General features: G+C 37.3%; 1 protein-coding gene across 15 annotated transcripts in view; it reads right to left on the bottom strand.

The window, feature by feature from the left end:
* The window catches only part of LOC149145503 (uncharacterized), a 229214-nt gene that overhangs the window by 20974 nt on the left and 183702 nt on the right, over positions 1-24538 (bottom strand). For 8 of the 15 annotated variants that reach the window (XM_089446512.1, XM_089446509.1, XM_089446517.1 and 5 more), the window contains 3 exons: positions 7939-8624; positions 6936-7770; positions 6197-6317 (listed from right to left, as the gene is read on the bottom strand). In XM_089446512.1, the coding sequence (XP_089302638.1) occupies positions 6197-6317; positions 6936-7770; positions 7939-8518 (1536 nt within the window). In that variant the 5' untranslated portion in view covers positions 8519-8624. Of the gene's footprint in view, positions 1-6196; positions 6318-6935; positions 7771-7938; positions 8633-24538 lie in introns of all 15 variants that reach the window. The other 7 variants (XM_089446518.1, XM_089446515.1, XM_089446514.1 and 4 more) reach the window with 1 other exon arrangement.

Below are 24538 nucleotides of genomic sequence, written 5' to 3'. Positions count from 1 at the left end.
AGGACAATTGTCCAACAATAATTGTTTCATTTTTATGTGTGCATGCTAGTATTTCTCAATTCCTATTTTTGCTTCTACAATATTTTATTTGTGAAGAAATTGCACTGTGAATAATTCATTATTTTGTCGTCAATGAAATAAACTGCATAATTAATTTTCAATTAGAAGACTTATTTCCAGTTGATGCATTTCAAGAAATTTTCACAATAATGATTTTGAAAAGAATGCTAATGAGGAAAACAAAAAGAGAAGATCCATGCCCTCACCCATTGTCAAAGATCCAAAAAACGAAGAGGAAATCCCTAAATCAATTCATTATCTAGATAAAACCCCACCAAAAGACGAAGGCATTGCTCACAAAAAAAAGAGACAAATTGAATTGAGTACGGGAATCACTTCTCAAGATCCTCAAAGTTCAACCATTGTAGATTCTCGTTAATCACCACATTACATGTTTCTCACAAAGTCTCACATGGGTGCAATGCACGTAACCATTTTTAATGGATCCTTCGAAGGATTATCGTGCAACTCTTAAATGTTCCGACAATTAGCATGCAATATCCAACAAGGGATCAAATTTGTATATGATGCCTTTATTCTATATCGATAGAACGGTTAAGGTAGTTTATTCACCTTTTGTGGATGGTCCAATGCTTAGTAAGTCACACTACATGGATGTTAAAGAAGCTACTATAAATATTTAACAAAGAAGATAGGGCTACTTCAAATGAAATTTGAACGATGTTTCTAGCTAGCTTTAGAGCACACAAAAACAAACTTAATGTTCTACGCAACTTATCTAAAATTCCAACTCTAGATTTGCAAATTCACTCATAGTCAAAAGGATCAAAGCATCAATGGAATGCAACCTTCACATATATTGTACTTTCTTCAAGTACATCAATGGGGGAACAATGAAAAAAATAGTTAAAGAGCACAAAAGAATCAACAAGAGGGATATTTCATTGATGTTGAAGAAGTTGCTTTATGCACTCAACTACTGGAGAGAAAACATCACACAACCAAGTGTGGAACCCACCAACCACTCTATCAATAAGGCTCAAACACTTGAAGCCTATAGACTTTGGTACCAACATGTTCATCAACAAGTTGAGTATAGTGCATGGTTCTGATTTGACAATTTAGAAGCTAAGATACATGAACCATGTATTCCCAAAAGTTTTGAAAGATCTTATTTTCTCTTGAAGAATCCATTTAACATAATCACAATAGACATTTGGAGATTGGGGATATGTGTAAGGGAGTTTAAACGTTTTTAGCACCAATCCATGAATTAACATAGTTTCCAGTGTACTTCTGGCTCCCCCAAATGAGTATGGACCATCTCAAGAATTGAAGGAGTCCATGAAGATTTATTTGATAAGGGATCCCTTCCTCCAATTGAATCTCTTGCAACTTCTTGGTTATCCCTTCATCTTCAAATCTTAGGACTTTAGCACATTGAATGGTTCTCCCTTCTTTTTCTCCCACAATCACTCATGATCTCAGTCTCAATCTCACTCTATATCTTCTCAGTGTCTAGAGCTCCTCCCAAGATTGTATAGTTAGGCACCCTCAACCTTGGGCACTCTCTAGAGGATGTCAACATGCTTTGCATTAATATTTTCACAATGATAGATGAAGACATCTTCTTCCACCATGTTTCCATGAAGAGGGGATGTGTAAATGAGGAGATGTATTCAGGGGACATTGGAGACAATACCCAAATTTTATGAAATGCCATAAGAAACATCAAGGCCCCTGACATGGGGGTTATCATTCAATATCGAAAAAATGAACATTTAAATATATGAGAAGATGACAAGTCACTAATATAAACAATAAAAGAATGAATAAACATTCACATTCACTTTAGGGTTTTTAAATTTGTGTGTTTTGGTTTTAATTAATTGACATTTTCTAAGGTCATCAAGCAAAACTCATGGGGGGTGCCCAAGAGTGCCCCCCCTCCCCCACCTTTCTTCATTGGGGTGGATGGTGGACACACCTAGGATTCCCCACAAAAGGGAAGCATCCTCTCTTAAGAAACACCCCCATGCATTTACCTAAGTTTCCCCCAAAGGAGGATGTCAAGAAATATCACCCATTGAGTTTCCTCATCCTAGAGATGTGGGAAATGCCTTGCACCTAGGAGAGTGTGTCCTTGTAAAATTGATTCTTCTCCCTCTTCCTTCCTCTACTTCTACTTCTATTTCCAATTATCATGTTGATCTTGAGCTAGTGCATCATGCCTCTTAAGGTTTTACTCTCGTTTTATACCTGTATCTTGGTACTTTTTCTTTTATGGTTAGTTGTAGCATTCCCTTTGTGTCATCATTTTAGCATCTAGGAGTGTTCTGGACAATTCTATAGTCTATTGACAACTTTGATTGTACTCTCTAGTCCTGCTGACCTTCTTCTTCGTCATTTGTTGGACATCTTATCCTATCTTCATCTGTGTCTTCTGTTTGGTGTTTCATATTTTTGCATGTTGACATAGCATTCAAAGGCGCATGGAGTGGTCACATTAGTTATTGGCATCAAGGGGCCCATTCTTGTATACAATGCATTTCCTATAGCTAGGAGCATATAACCTGATTGCTGTCCCACAAATGCTTGTGAACATTGATAGTAGGAGAGATTCTTTGCAAATCCCCCAACTATCTACCTCCATGAAAAAAAATCCTTCTATTGACCTAGGCTTGTCTCTTGAATATATATTTGGTGATTTCATAATGATCGATGATTTATGCTGTGCCACTCTGATTCAAATAACAGTTGGACGTTGTTTGAATAACTTGTACTTTTTATTGGGACCTTTTTATTCTATACCTTGCTTTACAAAATCATTCATTACTGTATAATTAATGTTTCTTCCTCACTTATACATACATTCTGCTTATACCTTGCTTTACAAAATCATTCATTACTGCATAATTAATGTTTCTTCCTCACTTATACATACATTCTACATTACTTTGGGCATTTTCTAGGGAGGAGATGACCAAGGCACTCCATATTTGGTTATCACCACTAGATTTACACTTGAGTCCCATTAAAATATCTTTGGTTATTAGTGGACATTAATATAATTTTTTTCTTTCTCCAGTTTTTAACTTCCCCTATGCATTTGATTGCAGGCTTTTGCTTCCTTGTTTTCTGCCTCTAACTTGGGACATGTTGTAAATAATTTAAGATGACTACGAAATTGAATATACGAATAAATGTATCGTAAGAATACCTCGACATGTGTTTACCTTAATACTACTGAACATTGTCATTTGTTTGTGCAATAGCTCTCATTTTTAATGAATTTATTAAGTGGTTTTCAAACATTTTGGACATGTTTTTTTGGCATTTGTTTTCATTGCCCGTTGCAGCATTGAGCATTCATCATCGTGTCAATAACACTGACGAATAGAAAATGTGTGCCAACCGATAACCTTTTACTTTTTGTAGGGAAATCTTTGAGGTCTCATGCAAAATGGAGTTTTCCATATAAATCAAAAGGATGATATAAACAGCTAACTTAAAGCAACAAGGTTCAATGCAGTTAGAGATGGATTGTGTTCTTTGTTCTCATATGATTCCAACCTAAAATGTTTTTATTTCCATCATGGACGATTACAGTACTTATCATTGTTTATTATAAATGTAATGTGACAACAACCTATTTCTTAATTTTTAACAAGCTGATACTATTGCTAATATTTGTGTAGATTTCTTCAATCTGGGGATACAGCTCTTCCTATACAGCTAGATGCAATTCTTAAATGGTGTTTGGCAAATTCCATATCCACGTAAATTTAAGATTTCGATTTGGTGAATGCTACCATGTAGTAGTCTACTTTGTTCTAGATAGTAGGTTAATATGTGTTTATTCTTGCTTGCGACACCACTGCAGATTGTTTTTGACATTCGTTTGTTGTATTTACATGTAGGATTTTAAATCATTATCAATGTTTTAAGAGTTGTAAGCCTCCTTGGAAACTTTGCTTCATTATTGCATGTAGAATTGTCTTCCTAATAGCCTATAAGGAAATTCCTAGTGTGCAAACCTTCTAATTAATTTCTCCCCTCACAAGAATAGTAACTAGGGTTTTGCAAGTGGATTCCCTAGAGCATCCCTCCATACTCCATCAATGTCTTTCCTTGGCATTTAAATCCCTTAAGACTCCATTTTCCAATGTAGGTTAAGACTCTTGTCTAGAAGTGCATTGATCGATCTTAAAACTAAATCAAATTTCCTTAAGCCCTCTCTCTACTAGATGGCTAGGGCAGCCGCACAGGTTTTAAGAGCAAATTGGTGTGTACAGTAATATTTTATTGCATAGGAATGACTAAGGAGTAGGATAATTTACATAAACCAAATAAAAACAAAATCTAGTATCATAGATTGTCTTGCATGCCCTAGAAGGGCTGATATCATCTCTATTTATTGTAGTTTACACATATATTAGAGCCCTAAAACCTTTTTACTTGCATTATCCCTAGTCTCTATTGGAAACCCCTTGTTCCTTTCTTGTTGAATATCATTTTAAGGGTTTTTCTAAGGCTTCTATATGTCATTGCATGCCCTAATATTGAACATCATTAAAACGCTAACTTATAGCTGCCTTGTCATCGGCCTAGCTTAGAGAGCTTGAATCCTAGCTTCAAATATCTTGGTCATCTTAGACCTTAACAAGCCCTCTACCTATCTCTAGAACTCCAAAATAAGTCACTTTGAGCCATAATATTAGAACTCGTAGGTGGCATAAGGAAGCCTCCCTTGTGGTTGAAATCCCACTAAATAGCAAGAGGAAGGTTGCTAAGGTGATAGTGGAAACCCTTCCCCATTGTTGCCATAGGGTCTCGCCCTTCCCTAATGAGTCCTTTCACTAGACCTACTAGATTTTGCGGCAACAGTGCAGTTGGACCATATTTCAAAAAATATACTCAATGAAATGCAACATGTTGGAAAACCACCACTTGAAAGATATGGTGTTTGTATACAACGATATTCAGTTGTGGAATTTGCAGTTGTAGAAACCACTTGATGTAGAGGCCATTTACATTGATAAGATTGACTCTTCTAACTAGGTAATGAAGACTGAGGGATCTATTGTGAATGAATTATCTGATTGGTTAGATGAGGAGAAGGCTTGGAGCACGAGGCACCACAACAATGACCATCAAAATCATTCACTATACACAAGACTCCTTACTACATGAACAATGCCAAATGTAGGACATTCTACTCCTAGAGGAGGACGCAATACTAGGTCGTTTAAAAGGAGCAAAAGAAATTGATAATAGATACATTTCTATTTGTGGTTTAATATGTAGTTTTGTTTGAATTTACAAATTTGACTTTGACCCTCGACAATGACAAAAAAATATTTTATGGTGTAAATGATTTGACATCTTATATACGAATCTTCTTTCCATATTTATATGGTGATGTGATTAGCTAATGTTGTTTTAAGTTTCTGTTTTAATTTAGTTGAAGAAAATTCAAATTTTCTGCATTTTTTTCGTCATTTGCCGATTTTTTGCCAAATTTCTTCCAAGTCAATATTTTGGACCCTTGCTAAGTCATTTTCAAGTTTCTCCTGAATTAACAATTTTGGACCCTCGCCAAGTCATATTTCCAAGTACATATTCTGCAACTTCAATAAAAATGTACCATACATCATACCCGCTACACCATAGCAAGGACATGGACATCTAATAAGTGTCAAGTTACATTGAACCCAAAGTCTCACGAACCAAAATTCAAAATAAAAAAGATTATGTTCATAGATAGACAATTTATTGCATCTATGGTGCTGCAGGGACTTTTAAATGCCTATAATTTCAAATTTTCTCAATAGCCTACCTGTCACGGCCTGTAAAAAGTTTTTCGTTTTTTAGTACTATTTAATGTTTCCTGCCTCTTCAAACTAGTTCAAAACAACATTGGTGAGCTCATTTTATCCATTTCGATGCTCTATACTATATGGCAAAACTGTGACCAAATAAATTTTCCTATAAAAGCCAAACTTCACTCTAGCTTCCATGGTAACCTGAACTTTGATTGAACCGATAAGAATACCCAGTTGCCTGTAGGTTAAAACATATCAAAAAGTATTTCATAAAACATTACTATCACCTTTACCAGAAACTAAACAAAATAGTACTATATAAATTATAAAAAGTAAAAATGGAAAAGTACCATTAGTGCACGGTTCCGAGATAGGGGTAACTCCTGAAGGAACTTTTCAAAAGCATCTAGCCTCACTCTTCCCTTAACCTCCACGACCTTAGACCAATTGTTTGTCCGAGCTTTCCCACCACTGCAGAGACATCCCGGTTGGTTAGAGCAGTCAAACCCATGCATATGCTAAACCGTTCTGAATTAAAAATGTACATACCATGGGAGAGTAGAAATTGATTTGTTGATAAAATGTTTTCTAAATCAAGCATAAAATTTCACAATTTCATTGGTTTTGACATTCAGAGAGTGTAGCTACTTAGACAACGTAAATTCATAGGAAAACAAGTACATTTTCCATCTACCAGGATATGCCCCTCAACCTATCTTCTTGTAATTAGCACAAATTAACTTCTAGCAAGAATTCCATACATTATAGAGTATGAAAGAACATGAATTCCAAATGAACTGATAATATACAACAGGTTAACCTAGTGATTAAGGCAGTTGCACCTTAACCAAGACAGAAAGACTACAAATCAGTATATAATAGCATGCAGATTCTTCTAGCATGGAAATATCGATGTTTAGAAAGGTTGCATCATAGTTGTTGGCAGCAAGCTTTTGTCCAGAGATGAAAGCTTTACAAGGACTAAGCTATCTGTCAAAAAGAGAAAAAATGAAAAAGAAATCCAAGTCCTCAAGATAACAAGAAACAAAACGTTGGACAACAGCAAGGCTAGGAAGAAAGAACTTGAACCTTTTGAAGAACGCAGTTGCCATAACAGAAATATATGCATTCAGCTGCAGACATCCTTCCCAAAGTTTTTCATCTGGCAATAGTTTAACTTGTTTTCCTACTTGTAATTCATTTGACTCTGCTAATTCGCTTTTCAAGTTTTCAGTGTGTTCATTGCCAGCGTTGATTTTCTTTTCCATAACAGCACCAGCTTCCATAATTGAATGCTTGTGTAAGAAGGCATTGCTCCACTTGGACTGCAAGTCACCTGAGTCAGTTTCCTTCTCTTTTAGCAAACCTTCTTTATGATTTTTATATGCTTTTGCACTGTCATTTGATCGATTTTCCTTAGGTTTATTGCATTGCACTACATCTGCTTTTACACTGTCATTTGACTTATCTTCCTTAAACTTCATGAATTCATTAAGAGAAACAATGGCAGGAAGTGTTATTTTATCATCCACTGATTCCATGTTGAAAACTTGTGCTGTACCCAACTTTGTTTCTATCACCCCTGCACTTTGATCCAAGGAAGAATTTGAACTCATATAATTAGAGCAACCTGTAACAACATGCTTATCCATAATCCCCACTAAACCAGCATCTTGACTTAAGCTGGCAACTTCATTAACTTCATTTACCTCCTGTTTAACTTCAGACCCGGAGACTAGTTGACCTCCAGTAACTACAACTTCTAAAGGTGAATCATCTTTTTGAAAATCTCCCTGAAATTCATTTTTGTCAATCCTTTTAGCCATTGCTTTATCAGTATCTGAGTTAGGTATAACAAACTTCTCTGTGAGTTCTTCATCTTTAGTAACTTTCAACCCTGACGATTGACAAGATGATAATTTCCCTGCAGTCATGCAACATAAGTTGTCAGGTGTAATTTTGCCAGCAAGTACATAACCCCTTAATTTGGGATTGGTATTACCTTTCAAATAATCAACAGGGGACTTGACCTTTTTGGTGTATTCCTTATTAATACCACCATTTAGTTTGAAAAGTTCTGCTTTAACCTTACCTGCAATAGTCTTTGCTTGATCAGAAATTTGAATTATTTGTTTCTTCACTTCTACATCACTTTCTTCTTTCTCTATTTTTATCCTTTTGTGGGGATATTCTTCTGGGATGTCATGATATGGCATTTTTGAGCAACAACCCATTTGAGTATCACTTGCTTCTTTTTCCAATTTAGGTTTCAGCATGAAATCCTTACTTTGCTTCAACGCATTAGACGACTGTTCTCCATTACAATCTTCATCTGTTGCAAATTCCAAATTAATATCAGCAGTTTCCACAGTGGGGAGTTCTGAATCCAAACATTTTTCAGTGACTCCTGCTTCAAGTTGACTTCTGGTATCTACATAAACTTCTTGTTGTTGAACATCCATCTCCAAAACAGATGCAAGTGACTCCTTCACTTTGCTTCGAGCAGAATTTGTTGAGTCAACTAAATCCTTAGGAGAATGTGACTCTATCTCTTTTTTCCTCTTTCCTTTTGATGCCCGACGCCGTGTCTTTAGATTGCTTACACCAAACAGAAGCTTGAGTGGGACATCATCCATCACAGATGAATATGGAGCACTGGGATCAAAAGCCATTTCTGAATCTCGTTCTGACTTGTTTTCAGGGTTCTCCAACTGGCATTGACAAGTCCGGAATCAACTGGAATCTAGAATATACAGTGGCCCCAAAATGACCATGCGCCTACAGTACTACAAAATAAACATTAGTAGGCACAAGAGAAGGATTTCCTTCATGATATTCATTCAACATGACAAAAGACTGAAATGTTAGGAGTTCAAAAACAGTCATAGGCAAAGAAGGTCAACAAAAGGATTACTTTACACATTTCACCAACGAGAGAAAAAGGGAAAAGAAGGCAAGTAAGAGTTCATATACAAGAAACATGTCCGATGAGTGCCCTGGCAAGAGGATGCGAGGACAATGGGTATTCTGCTGGGCAAAACAAAATGCAATGCTGAGGCAACACTGTAAACTTGGGTGCAAGAGTCGACAAGAAGCATGGATCAAGACTCAGATTTAAGAGACAGAAAGCATGGGAAAGATATGATAAATGTCAAAAAAATGACCATTTCACTAGTCACATTATCAATAAAACATCAAGTTTCCCTAAAAAAATGACATGCAAAATAACACATTTTATTGAACTAGACTAGAATATATTACTATCAACCGAAAAATATTTCCCAATAAGGTGAAAATCATTTCAAGGTAACTCACTAAAATAAAGACTTGAAGGCTCAAACCAGATTCCAAACAATGAAGCTTCTAAAAGTCATAAAGATAGGATATTTCATTTTCGCAATAAGATTTGTCATGAGTTTCAAAATCAATGTTGCAAACATCATGTAGGTAAATATATTGCCAAGGGTATGGAAAGAAACTTATTGATGACATCAGGGAAAATATTAAAAAAAAATTGGCAAGATTGAAAAAATAGAAAAATATTCATTTTTTACGAATTTTATAAAAATCTAGATTATAAAGCAAGCCCCTCCCTCTAGCCCATTTATGCAAAAATGTAACAATGGTAACACCATTCTCAGTCCCCTGCTTTCCCTCTTCAAAGTGAGCAAAAAAATCCAAAAAACTCTCAACTCCTCTGATATGTTCCGTTTTCTTCCAATATATCATTATATTTTCAAAATATTGTGATATAGTCAAGATTTGAAAAAAATGCTATTTTTCAGTCATAATATCACCAAGCTGAGATAATCGCAATGTTAGCAATATATAACCAACACCGTTCAAAACAAAATACTAGAATATTGGCCTAAACTTCCCAACACAACCTATGCTACTACTACATGTTGGTTTTCAAGGATAAATCGGTAAAATCAGGGCATACAAGCCAGATTCGTAATCTTAAATTTCAAGGCTTTTAAGACTCAATTGTGTTTACTGCACAGGGCGAATCTACCTCTAACCAACAAAGCATAGGCACTGCTAATGATGAACATAAAGATAAACCATCAGATGTTGAACAACGTATCAGGCAAAGTGCAATGGATTTAAATTTTCAACATCCAAAAACTATAAAATGCGTGCAATCAGAAAAGCTTTTATACTATTGTTAAAAGAATCCTAGCCATATGATATGTGATAAACCAAATCCTCAAAGATGACCATCCACTTAGATGCAGAATCAGTTGCATGTATACCAGTTTACACTTCCTAATTAGTTCTGAACTTCTGAGCTAGAACAAAAATGGAAAAGGTTTGCCCCACTTCCCTGCATTTTACAACAAGACTGTAGAGGATGAAAAAAAAAGAAGAAAAGGATACAATGCAGAAGCAAGCTGCTTTTATAGAATGTTAGTCAATGTTCCACCAAGTTTCCGGCATGGGGGGGAGCAGAAGCAAGGAGACACACAAGGAGGACATGTGGGAGCACCCCCGAATTTAGGGAAATTCAAGGGGGACGGGGAGATGTCAGGCTATATATATATATATATATATATATATATATCAGATTCTAGGATATTACTATTTTAGTATTCATACTTTAGTGTTTACTATCTTGCTTAGTACTAATCAGATTCTAGTACTAAGCAAAATAGTAAATACTAAAGTCTGAAGACTAAAATAGTACATTGAAATTACTCAAACACAAAAATATTAAAAAGTGACGAGTCAAAGACTCGATCTGAGGTCATCAATATCTAGTCTCAAGACTCAAAAGTTAAAAGTGAAAATGACAATGGATAATGAACCAATGTTATCAAAACTGGACCGGTCATCAAACCACTTGACCCCAAAATCAGGAACCTAAACATAAAATAAAATTTAAAGAGAGACCAAAAAACATTCAACCAAAAAATACATAAATATTCATGTGCATTCACATAAATCCAAACCATTATACACAAATATGCGATGTTTCTCATATATATAGCAAGGGTGCAAATAACCAAAATAGCACCAAGTGCAATCTATCTTTGAACCAAAAATCAATGTTGTAAACTCCTGATTTTATTGCAAAATCGCAAATTTTTGGCCTAGCTTATGTTTGCCTATTTTTACTGAGATTTTGGTGGTATCTTAATTTTTCCGATATTCGCCGATTTTTACCAATATTTTCTCAATTTTTACAATTTTTTGGTTTTCCAGACCCTTTCTGATTTTATCTTGATGTCAATGTTTGCAACACTGCCAAAACACATCAACAAAGAGGCTCTAGATGGCCTCTATAGTCCAAAAAAAAACATGCTACAACAAATACCTATATATCATCAAAATCATTTCCTATATTGGCATTAAATTTCCATGAGCCCAGCACTAGCAATTATTTCCTAATATATTTTATGTCTACTAAATAAAAGCACAGCCAAAATTCTTAACATAAACAAACATTATTCAAGGGAAGCAAATACACAACCAAATCTCAATCGCACATTTGAGACATAAAATTCTGCCCAATCAAATTAGTTCTTCACTAATCATAATCAAAACCTACTTGGTCTCCTATCCTGCGACAATAACCCAAACTAAGGAATTTACAAATACAACATAACCTAGAATTGATTATGTTGATAAAGCCCTAGATCTATCCTTACTCTACTTGGTTGATCGGGAACTCATATGTTTCACCCTTACACCTTTCTCGGACCCGACACACTTGAATGGAAATCATTCTCGAGTCTTGTGCTCATTGTGTGGTGTGTCTTTATCCTCTCCTTAGCCTTGCATTTATAACTTCTTATTGAGCTAAATCCCTAACCCTAATCGCCAAAGTGATTGATAGCTGAAATTAGATCTCGCCTCACTTAAAATCAATGGTTGAGATTAAAACATAATTCACTAAAGTAACTATTTTACTTTTTCTTAGTTTCTTGAGCTCAATAACCAACATTATTAATTATATGTTTTTCCTAAGTTAGACTTAGGCTAAATTACAAAAGCAACTTACTCGATGCTTGAGCATCCTAAGGAGACTTTTTGCGACTTTTACACGCCTAGACACTTAGGCCCATGCAGAAGACTTGCTCAAGGTACAAACATCAACAATTCGGAACCTCATCATCAACATCACCCCTCTAAGCATTCAAATAAGATAGAATTAACTTAAAATGTCAAATTGAGATTTTGTTTGAGTGATGGGTACATTTTTACTACGGTCATGACAGAGGAGTTCAACAATCAATGCCACCAACATCAAGGTACATATAGGGATTGATGCTCTTGAGTCTTAACCAAATGCTAGTTCCATGCCCTTATGTATGATAGAATCCAATTGAATATTTGCAATCCTCCTAATCTTGAAATCCCAAAAACTTAATTCTGCTAGAGTTTGAGTGGGATCTAAAATTCAACTTTCTCCATATGAAATCCAAAGAAGTTGGAACCACTCTCAAACATCCTTAAACAATTAATTGTAATGTCAAAAATTTAAGTAAAAGATGAAAAAGAAAGATAAAGGAGAATGTCACTTTTGCTTTAAGAATTTAAAATTACCATTAATTACATAGCTTTAATAGGGCCCTAGAATTGAATATTAGGCTTTCCCAGTCATAAATTATTGTTTTTATGCAAAATTCAGTAGGGGACACCTACTCCTTTGGAAGCAAATGTTACAAATATTGAAAAAAAAACCTATAATCAAGATGACTCTCCACAATGGAAAAGGAAATCATCCAAAATCTCTTTGAGGACAAAGCATTTCTAAAGGGGAAAGCGATGTTACATAAATAAAGACTAAGAAAGAATAAATAAAAGGAAAAAATAAATAAATAATATCAATATAAGTAATATAAGATATGACGCAATAAATAATAATAATTGAAAGATGTGACCTTCCATGGAAAGGCATCAAAGGCAACCCACTAAGAAATATTTATATAGGAACTTCATTATAATCTTCATATATCATCCGGTCACCTTATATATTCTATTCTTGTAATTTTTTAGTAAGTCTATCATGGGCTCTTATGCTCCACATTCCATAGATGTTAAGGTCACTAACCATTTCTAGGGAAGTTTCTTAGCAATTTAACAAGCTATAAATAAGGGAAGTTTTTGTGTCTATTAAGATAAATAGTCATGTAGTCCAAATATGCCACATCAAAGTGATGCTTCCTTCACAACCCTTTGGTTGTTCAAGATTTCATCACATATTAAAGACTTCAAAATTAAAAAGGGTACGATACAATCCTCATAAGTAGACAACAACATGAAAGCTCTCTTCCCTCCCTATAAGTAGACAACAACATGAAAATTTTGTACCCTCTACTGATATCCTTAGGATTGGAGCATGATTATATGTAGTAAGGAATGAAATGATCCGCTCACTGTATTTGTTCTTATATTGAAATGGGGAATGTTCCAAAAAGTAGAGTGGTAACACTGAACAACACTTATATTAAGAGTTGTTATTATTTATATCATTTAATGTGTTCACGATTTGTAACAAATGTCCTATTAATTTTTTAATGTCCAAGTTTAACCACCTAACCAACTGGGTGAGCAATAAATATGCCATATGTGATGGTTTATGCAATCTAATAAATGCATTAGTACTACATCATTTATAAAATACATGTTTTATTCTTTCTCCACCATGGAATAAGGTACCCTAATTCCTATCCAATCACCTTCAAATATAACATTCAGTTAAGAGCTCTTTGAAAACCCTACTTTCAGGCAAATCTAAGCACAAATACTCATCAAAGTCTGTTCAGGATGGACATTGTAAGGGGGAACAGAGCACCCTCCTATAGTAAAATAGTTCAGGATGGACATTGTAAGGGGAAGTGATAGTCATTTGGAGCTACAAAATAGTCTCACCAATAACTTAATTGCCACTGCTCATGCTACAACAATTCAGACAAGGAGTGGCCTGGTAAACCAAACCTTGAATCAGACCCAAGCTAAGCGTTGATTTCCCAGCAACTACATACCTAAAACAGTTGTAAACCCTAGGATTGAAGTAAAATCCAATAGGATAAGGGAATATATTGAGTACATGAGAAATCATGCCCTCATTGGCAAATTCTTGGGGCTTTGGTCCATTGAAAGGGCTCTTAAGCTATGGATCCAACAAAAATGGAAGCCCAAGGGACGGATCAAGCTGAAATTCGAAGCTAAAGGGTTCTTCACCGTTATTTTTGCCAGTATTGAAGATCACATGTATATTTTCGACAATGAGCCCTATTTACTCAACTCAAACAGCCTGTACTTGAGATTTTGGATAGAACAATTTGTTCCAAACAAGGAAGATTTCAAAGTTGCCCTGGTCTGGACACGTATGTACTTGGTACCACGGGAGTTCTGGGAAGAAGAGACTAGCCAGAATAGGTAATGCTCTAGGAGACTTCATCAAAATCTCTTAAGCTACAAAACAAGCCAAGCATATTTATTACACTTGTATTTATATTTATGTGAATATAAGTGAACCCCTACGTAAATCCATAGACATCTTCTACCAAGATGAAGTCTAGAAGCAAACCCTGGATTACGAACATATTCCTTTTCAATGTCATTTTTTTCATGAATATGGTCATCGCTACAGGAATTGCCAACTTCTCACCTCTGCTTTCTCCCAAGCTCCCCTAGAGAACAAAGATCCTGACGGCTTTGTCACACCCCCTCCTTGCCACATATATCAACGAGCTCCTCTGCCTCCACACTCAAGAAAATTCCCCTCAATCCCCGATTTGGAAATGCTTGATCCATGCAAACCCCCAACACTCTCAACCAGGTTTGATTGTTCCCCCCTCCATTACCAAGGCACAGAACTAATACTCCAAGAAATTATCGTGGGGAATTTGGAAGTAGACCCGAGCAAAGGAGAAACTGAGGGCATGGATTTGGATGCCCTTGATCTTCCCAACATAACCAAGGCCTAGAAAGGCACGGACCCCAATTTGATCCATGGGCACCAAGTGAAAATTCTCAAAAGTCTATCTAAAAGCATGTCTTCATGCCCAAAAGGCGGCCTCAAGTATATGCAACCCAAGCTCTTCCCTCGACATACAATTGCACTCTTTCACAGACCCTCCCAAACCTCATAAAGAGAATCAAAACCTCTTCAAAGTAGTTGAAGGGGCCTCAATTATAAAGGTCATCAGAATGGCTCAGTTCTTTCCTAGGTTTGTGGAAGAGGAAGACAATAGAACTTTGATGGAGGAGATTTCAAAGGAAGAGCTAAAGGTCGTTCTTTCCAGTTTTCAGAATAATAAGAGCCCAGTACCAGATGGTCGGGCAATGAAATTTTTCTTAGGGGTTTATGATTAGATTGGGAGCGAACTTTTGAAGGTGGTAAACGAATCTAGAAGAAATGGTAGAATATTGGCAGCTTTCAATTCAACTTTTATCGCTCTCATACTAAAGGTGGATAACCTCAATCATTTGAGGATTTCCATCCAATTTCTGCATGTGATAGTAAGTATCTATAAGGTGATAGCCAAAGTTATAGCCCAGAAGATTGTTGAAATTCCTTGTACCCCAGGTCGAGTCTATGTCTAGACTAGATCATAAACACACTGAAGATACTCAACTAAAATCACTTTGCACAGTAGAAATATAACAACAATGAAACCAATAAAAGTACACAAGATATATATGCCCAAAACACTTCTTATCAGTCCACCAACATGAAAGTCATAGGGCTCTCGTACCAGGGATCATGGCCCTTCAGAAAACCCTAATACAAATGCTATGATACAAAATACAACTAGGGCTTGAGGTCTAATCCTTCAAACCCTCAATTATCCCAATAAGACAAAGAAAAAACACACTACTTACTTGTTGGTCGATCTCCTTTTCGATCAGCCCTTTCAGTCTTGTTGTCCATAGAAGATCAACTCCCTGTTGTCCTCTATCCTAGCAATCCTTTTCCGCTTTGTCTCACATGGAATGGCACCTTTCAATGCCCTGTATACTTCGTTGCTCACAAGTTCTTGTCCTTCAGTCAATTGTAATTACTAGCATCAAATATTTTTGTTCAGACCTCCTTTTCATAAACAAACTTCACATCAACAGCTCAGTGATCCACCTACAACAAACAACACCCTTTGTTCACCTTCGTTGGCCTCTCCATAGTTCTAGCCCATCATGTTGGCCTGCAGTTTTGAAATGTCTCCTTGTCTCCTATACGAAAACATCCCATAATCTATGCCAACTGGGAAGATTCTCTCGTGCGACAATCCCAACAATGAAGGCATCCCACTTCAGAGGATATCAATAGCTTCCCCCACTGCTACCAAATCATCTCTAATCTGAGAGATCCAAGTTAGGTATGATGCAACTGTTTCAATTTCAGACATCTTGGTGTTTCTCAATTTTTTCCTCAACACCATCTTCCTATTTTGGTTTGTACTCCGTTACAACTTGGTTAAAGATGCCCTCATCTCATAGGCATACTTCTTTCCCATCACATGTTTGCAATGGAGTCCAGGATTATTCTCTTGGCCTTCACGTTTATCTTATTAAGCGCAGCCAACTGAGTAGGATTTGTAGGAATTGGGACAACCTTGTCCATGATGTCCCACAACTCCTACTCCTCAAATAACAGAACAATCGGCTCCTTCCACGAGTTGAAATTTCCTGCGTCGTCCAACCTATCCTCGTAATGTAGTCCAGTAGCCATCTCTGTCAAACCGACCTACAATAATTTTCTCACTCTTTGCACGTTGCCCAGGCCTGCTACCTGCTACCCGAACATTTCAGAAGTATTGCATTTTTTTAATTTTAATTCAACGCAACCTTTGCTCGTGCTAAACCTATCCATGTTTGTCTGTCTAGTCGATCGTTTCCTTTACTGATTATTGGCTCAACCGCTTTAAACACCATGTGGTCACTCAATTAGTTAAGCCGACTGTCTTCCTATGCCCACATCAACCTGATCTGTTTCAACCCAATCTGCAACCTGCGGTGATTGGTTTGCAATCTGTCTCTTGGCCCTAATCATTGTGCTCCTTTGTGGTGTTGCTACAGCGACTAGTCCCTTATCTGTGAGTTTGTGACATGTTGCAACCCTGTCAACTTGTCAACCTACGCATGCCTCTCTCTATAGCCTGACGACCACTGTCGACACCTAAACGTCTCCCTTACTATCGCAACCTATCTGTTGTCGTTGATTGTGGCCCATCGGCCCTCTAGCTTCCAAACTCTTGCGCCCCCAACCACGTCCATTGCACTCTCTCAGTCAGTCAACCGTCGTGGCTGGCAACTCAAGATTGTTGACTTTCCCTTGACCCGATTCTCCACTGGCCGTTGATTGTGCTAGACTAGCTTGGCTGCCTGGCCTGTTGGTCGACCACCCACTTTATTTTTTTTAACTAAAAAATAATAAAAATTGGGCCCCTTCTTTTTATTTCCACCATTTTTTAATTGTAATTTTTTTTCTTTTTCACAACTTTAAAAAAAAAAATTGCTCGTTAAAAAACAAACTTCTCTTGGCCCCCAAAAAAATCTCGCAGCCTTAAAAAACATTTCCATTCGTATGATCTCAGCCAACCTGACTCCGACGATCCAATACGCACCCTGACCGATAATTTTGAGATCAATTTAGAGTTTTAGCTCTGATACCATGTTAGACTTTCCCAAACCCAACACCCAATACTCGGTTGCCAACAATTATTAACTGAACGAATACATGGCTAAGTTCCTAACCAAAAATATTTAGTGTAAGCAAAATTACTCGATCTGAATCACACATAAACAGACTTTTGTCCAATCAACAGTTCTTCATTAATAAATTAATCATTACTTGGGCTCTCATACCAAGGATAATGGCCCAACTAAGAAAATACAACTCTAATCACCAGCCTCACTGCACTCTCGGACCAGCACACACTCACTGAGAAGCCTCTCCCAATCTTGTGTTGCTATTGTGTCTTAGCACCTCACGTTAGGCTCAATTGATAACTATCCTAAGCTAAGATTGAGGACCAAAATTAACTCATCAAGTTAATTGAATATAAGTGACATTACTTCAGTTAACTATCCTATATTTAGCTCCCTCTACTTTAACTCAAGTACAAGTCATAAATTTAGCTTGCCTTGCATGGACATCACATCAACATGTGTGCAACTCACTTGCAAACTTTGCATGTCGAATGCAAGCTCCTAATGAGGCAAATCAAGGTCCTTCTAGTCAAGACACAAGACTAGAAGTACCTTCTAAGCTACAAAGCTCAACACAGTCTAGCCTCAGAACAGGCTATGGACTGCCTGTGGCCTCTGCAACCCTCGGGACCCCTGTGGCCCCTTACGACCCTCTCTAAGCATAGAACAGAACTTGGCAACCTCTTCTTTTCTCCAAACAGCAGACAGAAAATCACACAACAAACCTCTTCCTCTTCGTCCTATAGACAAAATACTTGGCTTCTTAAAGAGATGCTACTCATCCTTCTTCCTAAGACAGAAAGCTCCAACTCAGTCTCTTCTTGAAGATCTGTGGCTCTCTCTTGGGCTATTTATTCTTCACAAGGACGGAATTGTTGTTGTGTGAAATGAACTCTCATGTTCTCTTATTTATAGTGTTCAAGGGTTGACATTTTAACCCCAAGGGTCATCTTACTTGGCTCCTAGCTGACCTGAGCCTACATGCTCAAACACTAAAAATATTATTATTTTCTTGGTTTTAAACCCAGACTTGAGGTCCAAAACCCGTAAGCTTGGGGACTTTGCCCACAACTTCCATTTTGTGGGTTTTCTCCTCAGAATTCAAGCACCTGGGACTTGTGGGAGTACCTCCCAAGCTACACCAATTTTCAATAAGGATTAAGCCTATATTATCCAAAGACATCTCAAAAGAACAATTTGGCTTCTTTGAAGGGAGACAGATTCACGAAGCTATTGAGGTAGCACCTAAGTTGCACGATACGGGGAAACAGGTACGAGTTTCCAAAACGGGCACGGGTACGAAACATGACCCCCCAAATTTTGGAAACAGGGAAATGCGATATATATATATATATATATATATATATATATATATATATTATGACATTTAAGAAATGTTATATGCAATCATAAAGAATACATGATACATTATAATTTATTACATTTAAAGTTTAAACATTATGATTAATTTACAACACATTTACTCATGAATAATCACATAATGAAAATAGCAATATTGAAATATCCAAAATCAACCTTTATTATATATATGAGGTTGCAAGTACAATAAAGACTATGAGGCTGCAAGTACAATAAAGACTATGAGGCTGCAAGTACTATAAAGACAAAAAGACAAAAGACTAATCCTCATCATCATAATACTCATCAAAAATAGAAGCAGAAGCATGCTCAACAGTGGATGGTGGTGTTGAAGAAGATGATGGACCAATTCCACTTCCAGGTTGGACCTCAATATTCAGGGCAGCAAAAGAGAAATCCAAATCGGGACTTTTCAGATCCACATCCCATTCTTTAGAAGGACCACTGCTATATTTTGGACCCCTACAAGATGCAAGGCGAAGGTTGGAGTGCACATAAACAAGATCCTCTGCCTTCTGTGAGCCCAACCTATTGCGCTTCACGGAATGAATAAAACCATAGGTGCTCCAATTCCTTTCTGCTGATGAAGAGCTTGCCACTTGTGAAATAACACAAATGGCAAGGTTTTGCAAATGCACACCATTTGCTCCATGACAAATCCACCACCTAACTGGATTCATGGTGCTTCTCTCGTCCAAAGCTGACATATCTGAATAATCATCTAATCCTGCAGCAAAACTGGCAAATTCTTCCTTTACCTCCCTGTGTAGATGAGATGGAAATACTCTCATAAGGGATTTTTTCACCCCATTAGCCACCTCTCTATCCTTATGGGGTGCCTTCCTCTTCCCTTTTCTTTGAGCAGTAACCTCCTCATCATAAAATTTAGGGTTCAAGGCATGTGCTAAAGTGTGCAATGGAGTGTTGAAATTGTTCCACCTGTCAACAATGATTTTCTTGACTAAATCAGCAGAATGATCATCAACAAACAAAAGTTGTTGAGACTCTTGTGAAATGATTTCCATAGTTTTCTCAACCATGGAGTCCATGACATCATACACCTCTCCTAATAAAGGTTGGTCAGTGTCAACATTCCGAAGAAGATCAAATGCAGGGGTTGTGAACTTTAGCAAGAAATCTATCTTGCTCCACCAATCCTCATCAAGGAACAATCTACACACCATATATCCCCGCTCTGAATCTGCTTGTCTCCACTATATCCCCACTCTGAATCTGCTTGTCTCCACTCAACCCAAAGTTGAATCGCCACCATAGAAACTAATGCTTGCTTAACCTCAACAAGGCGGCACAACATCAGGAAGTTTGAAGCATATCTTGTCTCAGCAGCTTTTAACAACTCCAATTTGGAGCACTCTCGAAATATTGCCTAAGATTGGTGGTGGTTGGTGATGAATTTAACAATCTTCCTTGATTCCCCTGTGATTTCCTTTATCCATGGGACTTTGTTGTCAATCTCCTCTAAGATCAGATTCAGATTATGGACAATGCAGGGTGTCCAAAAGATGTGGTCATACCTCCCCTCAATAATTAAACTTGTAGCTTTGCAAACTGGTGCATTATCTATGATAACTTGCACCACCGTGTTAGGCCTTATTTGTTCAATAGATTTTATAATAACATCAACAATGAATTGTGCATCTTTTACCTCTCCTGAGTAGTCTTCCGCCTTTAAAAACATTGCTCCTTTGGGGGAAGTGGCAATGATATTTATCAATGGTTTGCACCTTGTATCTGTCTATCCATCTGAGACTATGGTAAACCCAGAGCTACTCTAGTAAGAACGAATTGGTGATAAAATATCCTCCACAAGCTCCTTCTCATTTTTGAGACGCTGAGTTCTGACTTTGTCATAATTGGGCCCCTTGGCACCCTTGAGGAGCTTTGTTAATTGCCCTTATCATATCTTGCTAGTAAGGGGAGTGAACAACATTGAATAGGATACCACATGCATAGATGCACCTAGCCACTTCGGAATCAGTTTCTAACTTTCTTCTCTTGCTTGCACATTCACCAATTTAGCAATTCTGCTATCCTGAATTGAAGCGAATGCCCCTCGGGTATGTTTGGATGGTGGTTGTTCATATTGTTGAGTGGCACTGACTCTCCTCTTCCTTGCTTCAAGTACAATCCTTGGCTCAATGTTAGGTGGAGCTTGAGGAGTAGCTTGACTAAGCTCATCGTGCTTTCTTTTAATTCCATCCACCTCATCTTTCTCTCTTTAATATGACCTCCTTGCCAATGGGTTTGTTGTTTTTGTGCAACCTGCAATCCCCTGTCCTCCTCCATGCGAAAGATGTGCCTTCACTCTTGGGTAGGAGCCCTTGTACGAATTACTATAAAGATTACATTGCCATTCCCATGAGCCACCACCTCCACATTTCTGAAGCTTCTGAACATGCCTCCAAAGAGGATAATATTCAGCCCTTGGGTTGGACCTAGGCTTGAACTTGCACCTTGGTTGGAAGCCATCACTGCAAAAATAAATAAATAAATAAATTTGTAAAGAAAAAACGTTTTTCATATATTTGGAATCATAAACCCTCGAAAATTAGAAGAAATAGTAGAAAAAACTAAGAAAATAAATGCTACTTATCCTAATTAAATTTTTGTAGTTGTAGCTACCCCAAAATGCCAGAAAAGACGAGAAATATGGTTGTAGTTGAGCCAAAATCCAAGAATGTCATAGCCAAAAACTCTACACTCCAAATTTGTTGCTGAAATCTCTTTCTCTTACTACTAAAATCTCCTTTGCTCACTGTTGAAAACGCCCTAGCTGAAACCACTGCTCTCTTCCTCTTTTCTCCTTGCTAAAATCGTTCGTCTCCAAGTGAAACAACTTGCTCAATTCGTGTGATGAGGGAATGAGGCGAGAGTCTTTTTATAACTTGAGAGAGGCATCTAGAAGCATCCACAAGATATTTTATTCGCCCAATCAAATATTAAAAGCAATACTTTAAGTGGAAACGACGTCATATGGCCTGGAAACTCGTTTACGGCCGTACTGGCCATGTTTCCCTACCGTGGAACATGCCAGTATGGCCGAAAACTTGTTTCCAGACCATACAAAACGCATTTCCGCATTTCAGTTTCGCTTCTGGCTTGAAACGCCCTTGGGGGCAACATTTCCTGGAACATAGGGTAGCACAAGGACTTCACACAATCAAAACTCACAAGCTAAAACAGGTTGTATTTAGAAGCGACTTCTCTAAATCATATGATTGTGTCAGTTGGCTATGTATCAAACTTTTGTTAACTCATGTGTGCTTTGGTTCAAATTTCATCTCATGGATTATGAGTTGTCTCCTTTTGGCATCATTTGTGGTCTTAATCAATGGATCGGCCTCTCCCTTCTTCCATGCTCAAAGGGAACTAAGACAAGGATGCCCTCTATCTCCTCTCTTGTTTTTGCTAGAAGCAGGAGGACTTAGTCATATGCTGGAAGATGCTAAAAGAATAGGTGTGTTCCAAGGTGCGTTCATAGCTCAGGATCTTGCTCTCTCGTTTATTATTTGTTGATGATATTCTAATTTTCTGCAATGGCTCTCTTGAGGATGTTGATATTATTTGAAATATTATCCCAATTTGGAAAAGCTACTAGAATGGTTATTAACACCACGAAATTAACAATATCCTTCCAAAATTTGGAAGAAGGTGAGATCCACCATTTATATGTTGTTTTGCCTTTGAGTTAAAAGGACCAGAAGAAGGCCTAAAATACTTAGGTTTTCACCTAAAACCTAACTGTTACCACAAGGACTAGCTATGGTTAATTGCAAAACTAGAGAAAAGTTTAAAGGGGTGGAGTCTTAAGTGGCTATCTAGAACAACTCGGTTGATGCTTGTAAAGTCAATCTTGGAAGCCATATCGGTCTATTGGATGTCACTTGCCTGGAATCCTAAGAGAATCCTTGAAAAAGCTAAAAGGATTTGTTTTAAGTTCCTATGGGCAAGAGCACAAGATCATTTTGTACTTCCATGGGTAAAATGGAATCGAATTGTTGCACCAAAGCTTTTTGGAGGTTGAGGCTTAAAAAATATTTTCCTATTTTCTAAAGCACTGACAGCCAAATGTGGATGGCATTTTTATCAACAAATATCCTCTAGACTATGGTCATCTACCATAAGTATATTGCACTAAGCACTATTGAGGATTGTGTCAAATTGGAGGAAAAACGTTGGTCCAATATATCTTTCATTTGGATGTAAATTCACAAATATTTCAATTTAATTAGTTTTGGCCTTGCTTTGAGAGTCGGTAACAGCCACAAGGTAAGGATAGGACTGGATCCTTGGCCAGGAAGCAAGGATAGTCATTGACTCTCTCAACCCCTTATAAATTGTCTATGAGACAGAGGCACTTCTAGACTTCATCATTTAGACAAACCATCTCAAACTACCCTATGGAGGCAAAGGTGGCAATCAGCAAAGGATCTAGAACTGTCTATTGGCTTTCATAAGGAGAAGAAAATGTATTTGGAAACTTTATCTAACTCCCACATTAGGCTTTCTGAAAGAGAGGATGAACTAATAAGGACACATTCTCTATTTGCTACATACTCCCCAAAACTTGGGATATCCATCTTAATGTGGTTGCGCAGAATGCAGATCACAAATGGTGGTGGAAGATGGTTTGGCACTCTAAGTGACCGTCAAAGGCCCAAATCTTCTGGTGGTGCATCCTAGACAATAAAATCTCTACATGGAAAAATATGCAAATCCATCATAAGTTTAGGCCAGGTTGGTGTGTTTTGTACAAGATGAATGGGGAATCAACAGAACATCTCTTCATCAATTGCCCTTTTACTGCCCAGGTGTAGAGTGCTTGTCAATCATTTTTAGGACAATATTGCAGTTGGTTGGGTCAGAATGTAGAGGAGATCTAGAGTGAATGGCTAGAGAATCCTTCAACAAAATCTTTTAAAGCTCTTCCTCTCATCACGTCTTGGGATGTGTGGTTTGCTCGAAATAAGGTCATATTTCACGACATTCTCTTCTCCATATAGGCTAATAACAGAAGGTCTTTCTATTCTTGCACACTTTCCACAATCAAAAGACTCAGACAATCCTCAGTATATCACAACTAAAGCACCAGATACCACAATTCAATGGCCCTATTTTGATGGTGCTTCTCAGGGGGAAGATCATATTTGTGAAGGGGGATTCGTATTAAACCTTTTTGTTTCACATTCCTTTCACATAAAATTGGTCCTAGGAAGGGGGACAAATAATATTGCAGAGCTTTTGGCATGCAAATCACTTTTGGTTTTCACTAGGGAAAAAGGATGTGATTGGTTACATGCTTTTGGAGATTCTTTGCTAGTCCTTAACTGGGTGAAATAGGTATAACAATGTCGAAATATCCACCTTGCCCATATCACAGAAGATTTATTGAGGATAAAGCACTCATTTGGTTTTTTTCTTGCTTTCACATCTACAAGGAGAAAAATTCCATTGCAGATGGTTTATCTAAAGATGGCATTGCACTAGATAGGGTGATGTAGCTGATCTCAGAGGCCAAAGAAAATGAGCACTTTCAATAGATGACAATATTCTTGCAGCACCACTACGACTATATACATTTTTATATTTTGATTGCACATATATGAAATCTTAGATATTCCCATGACAAC

Source organism: Pinus tabuliformis, chromosome X, assembly GCF_031772625.1.
Source record: "Pinus tabuliformis cultivar Carrire ecotype Pingquan chromosome X, CPIR1, whole genome shotgun sequence".
In the NCBI taxonomy this organism is placed as follows: domain Eukaryota; kingdom Viridiplantae; phylum Streptophyta; class Pinopsida; order Pinales; family Pinaceae; genus Pinus; species Pinus tabuliformis.
Note: the sequence above shows the minus strand (reverse complement) of the source record. Positions and strands in the feature narration are given on the sequence as shown.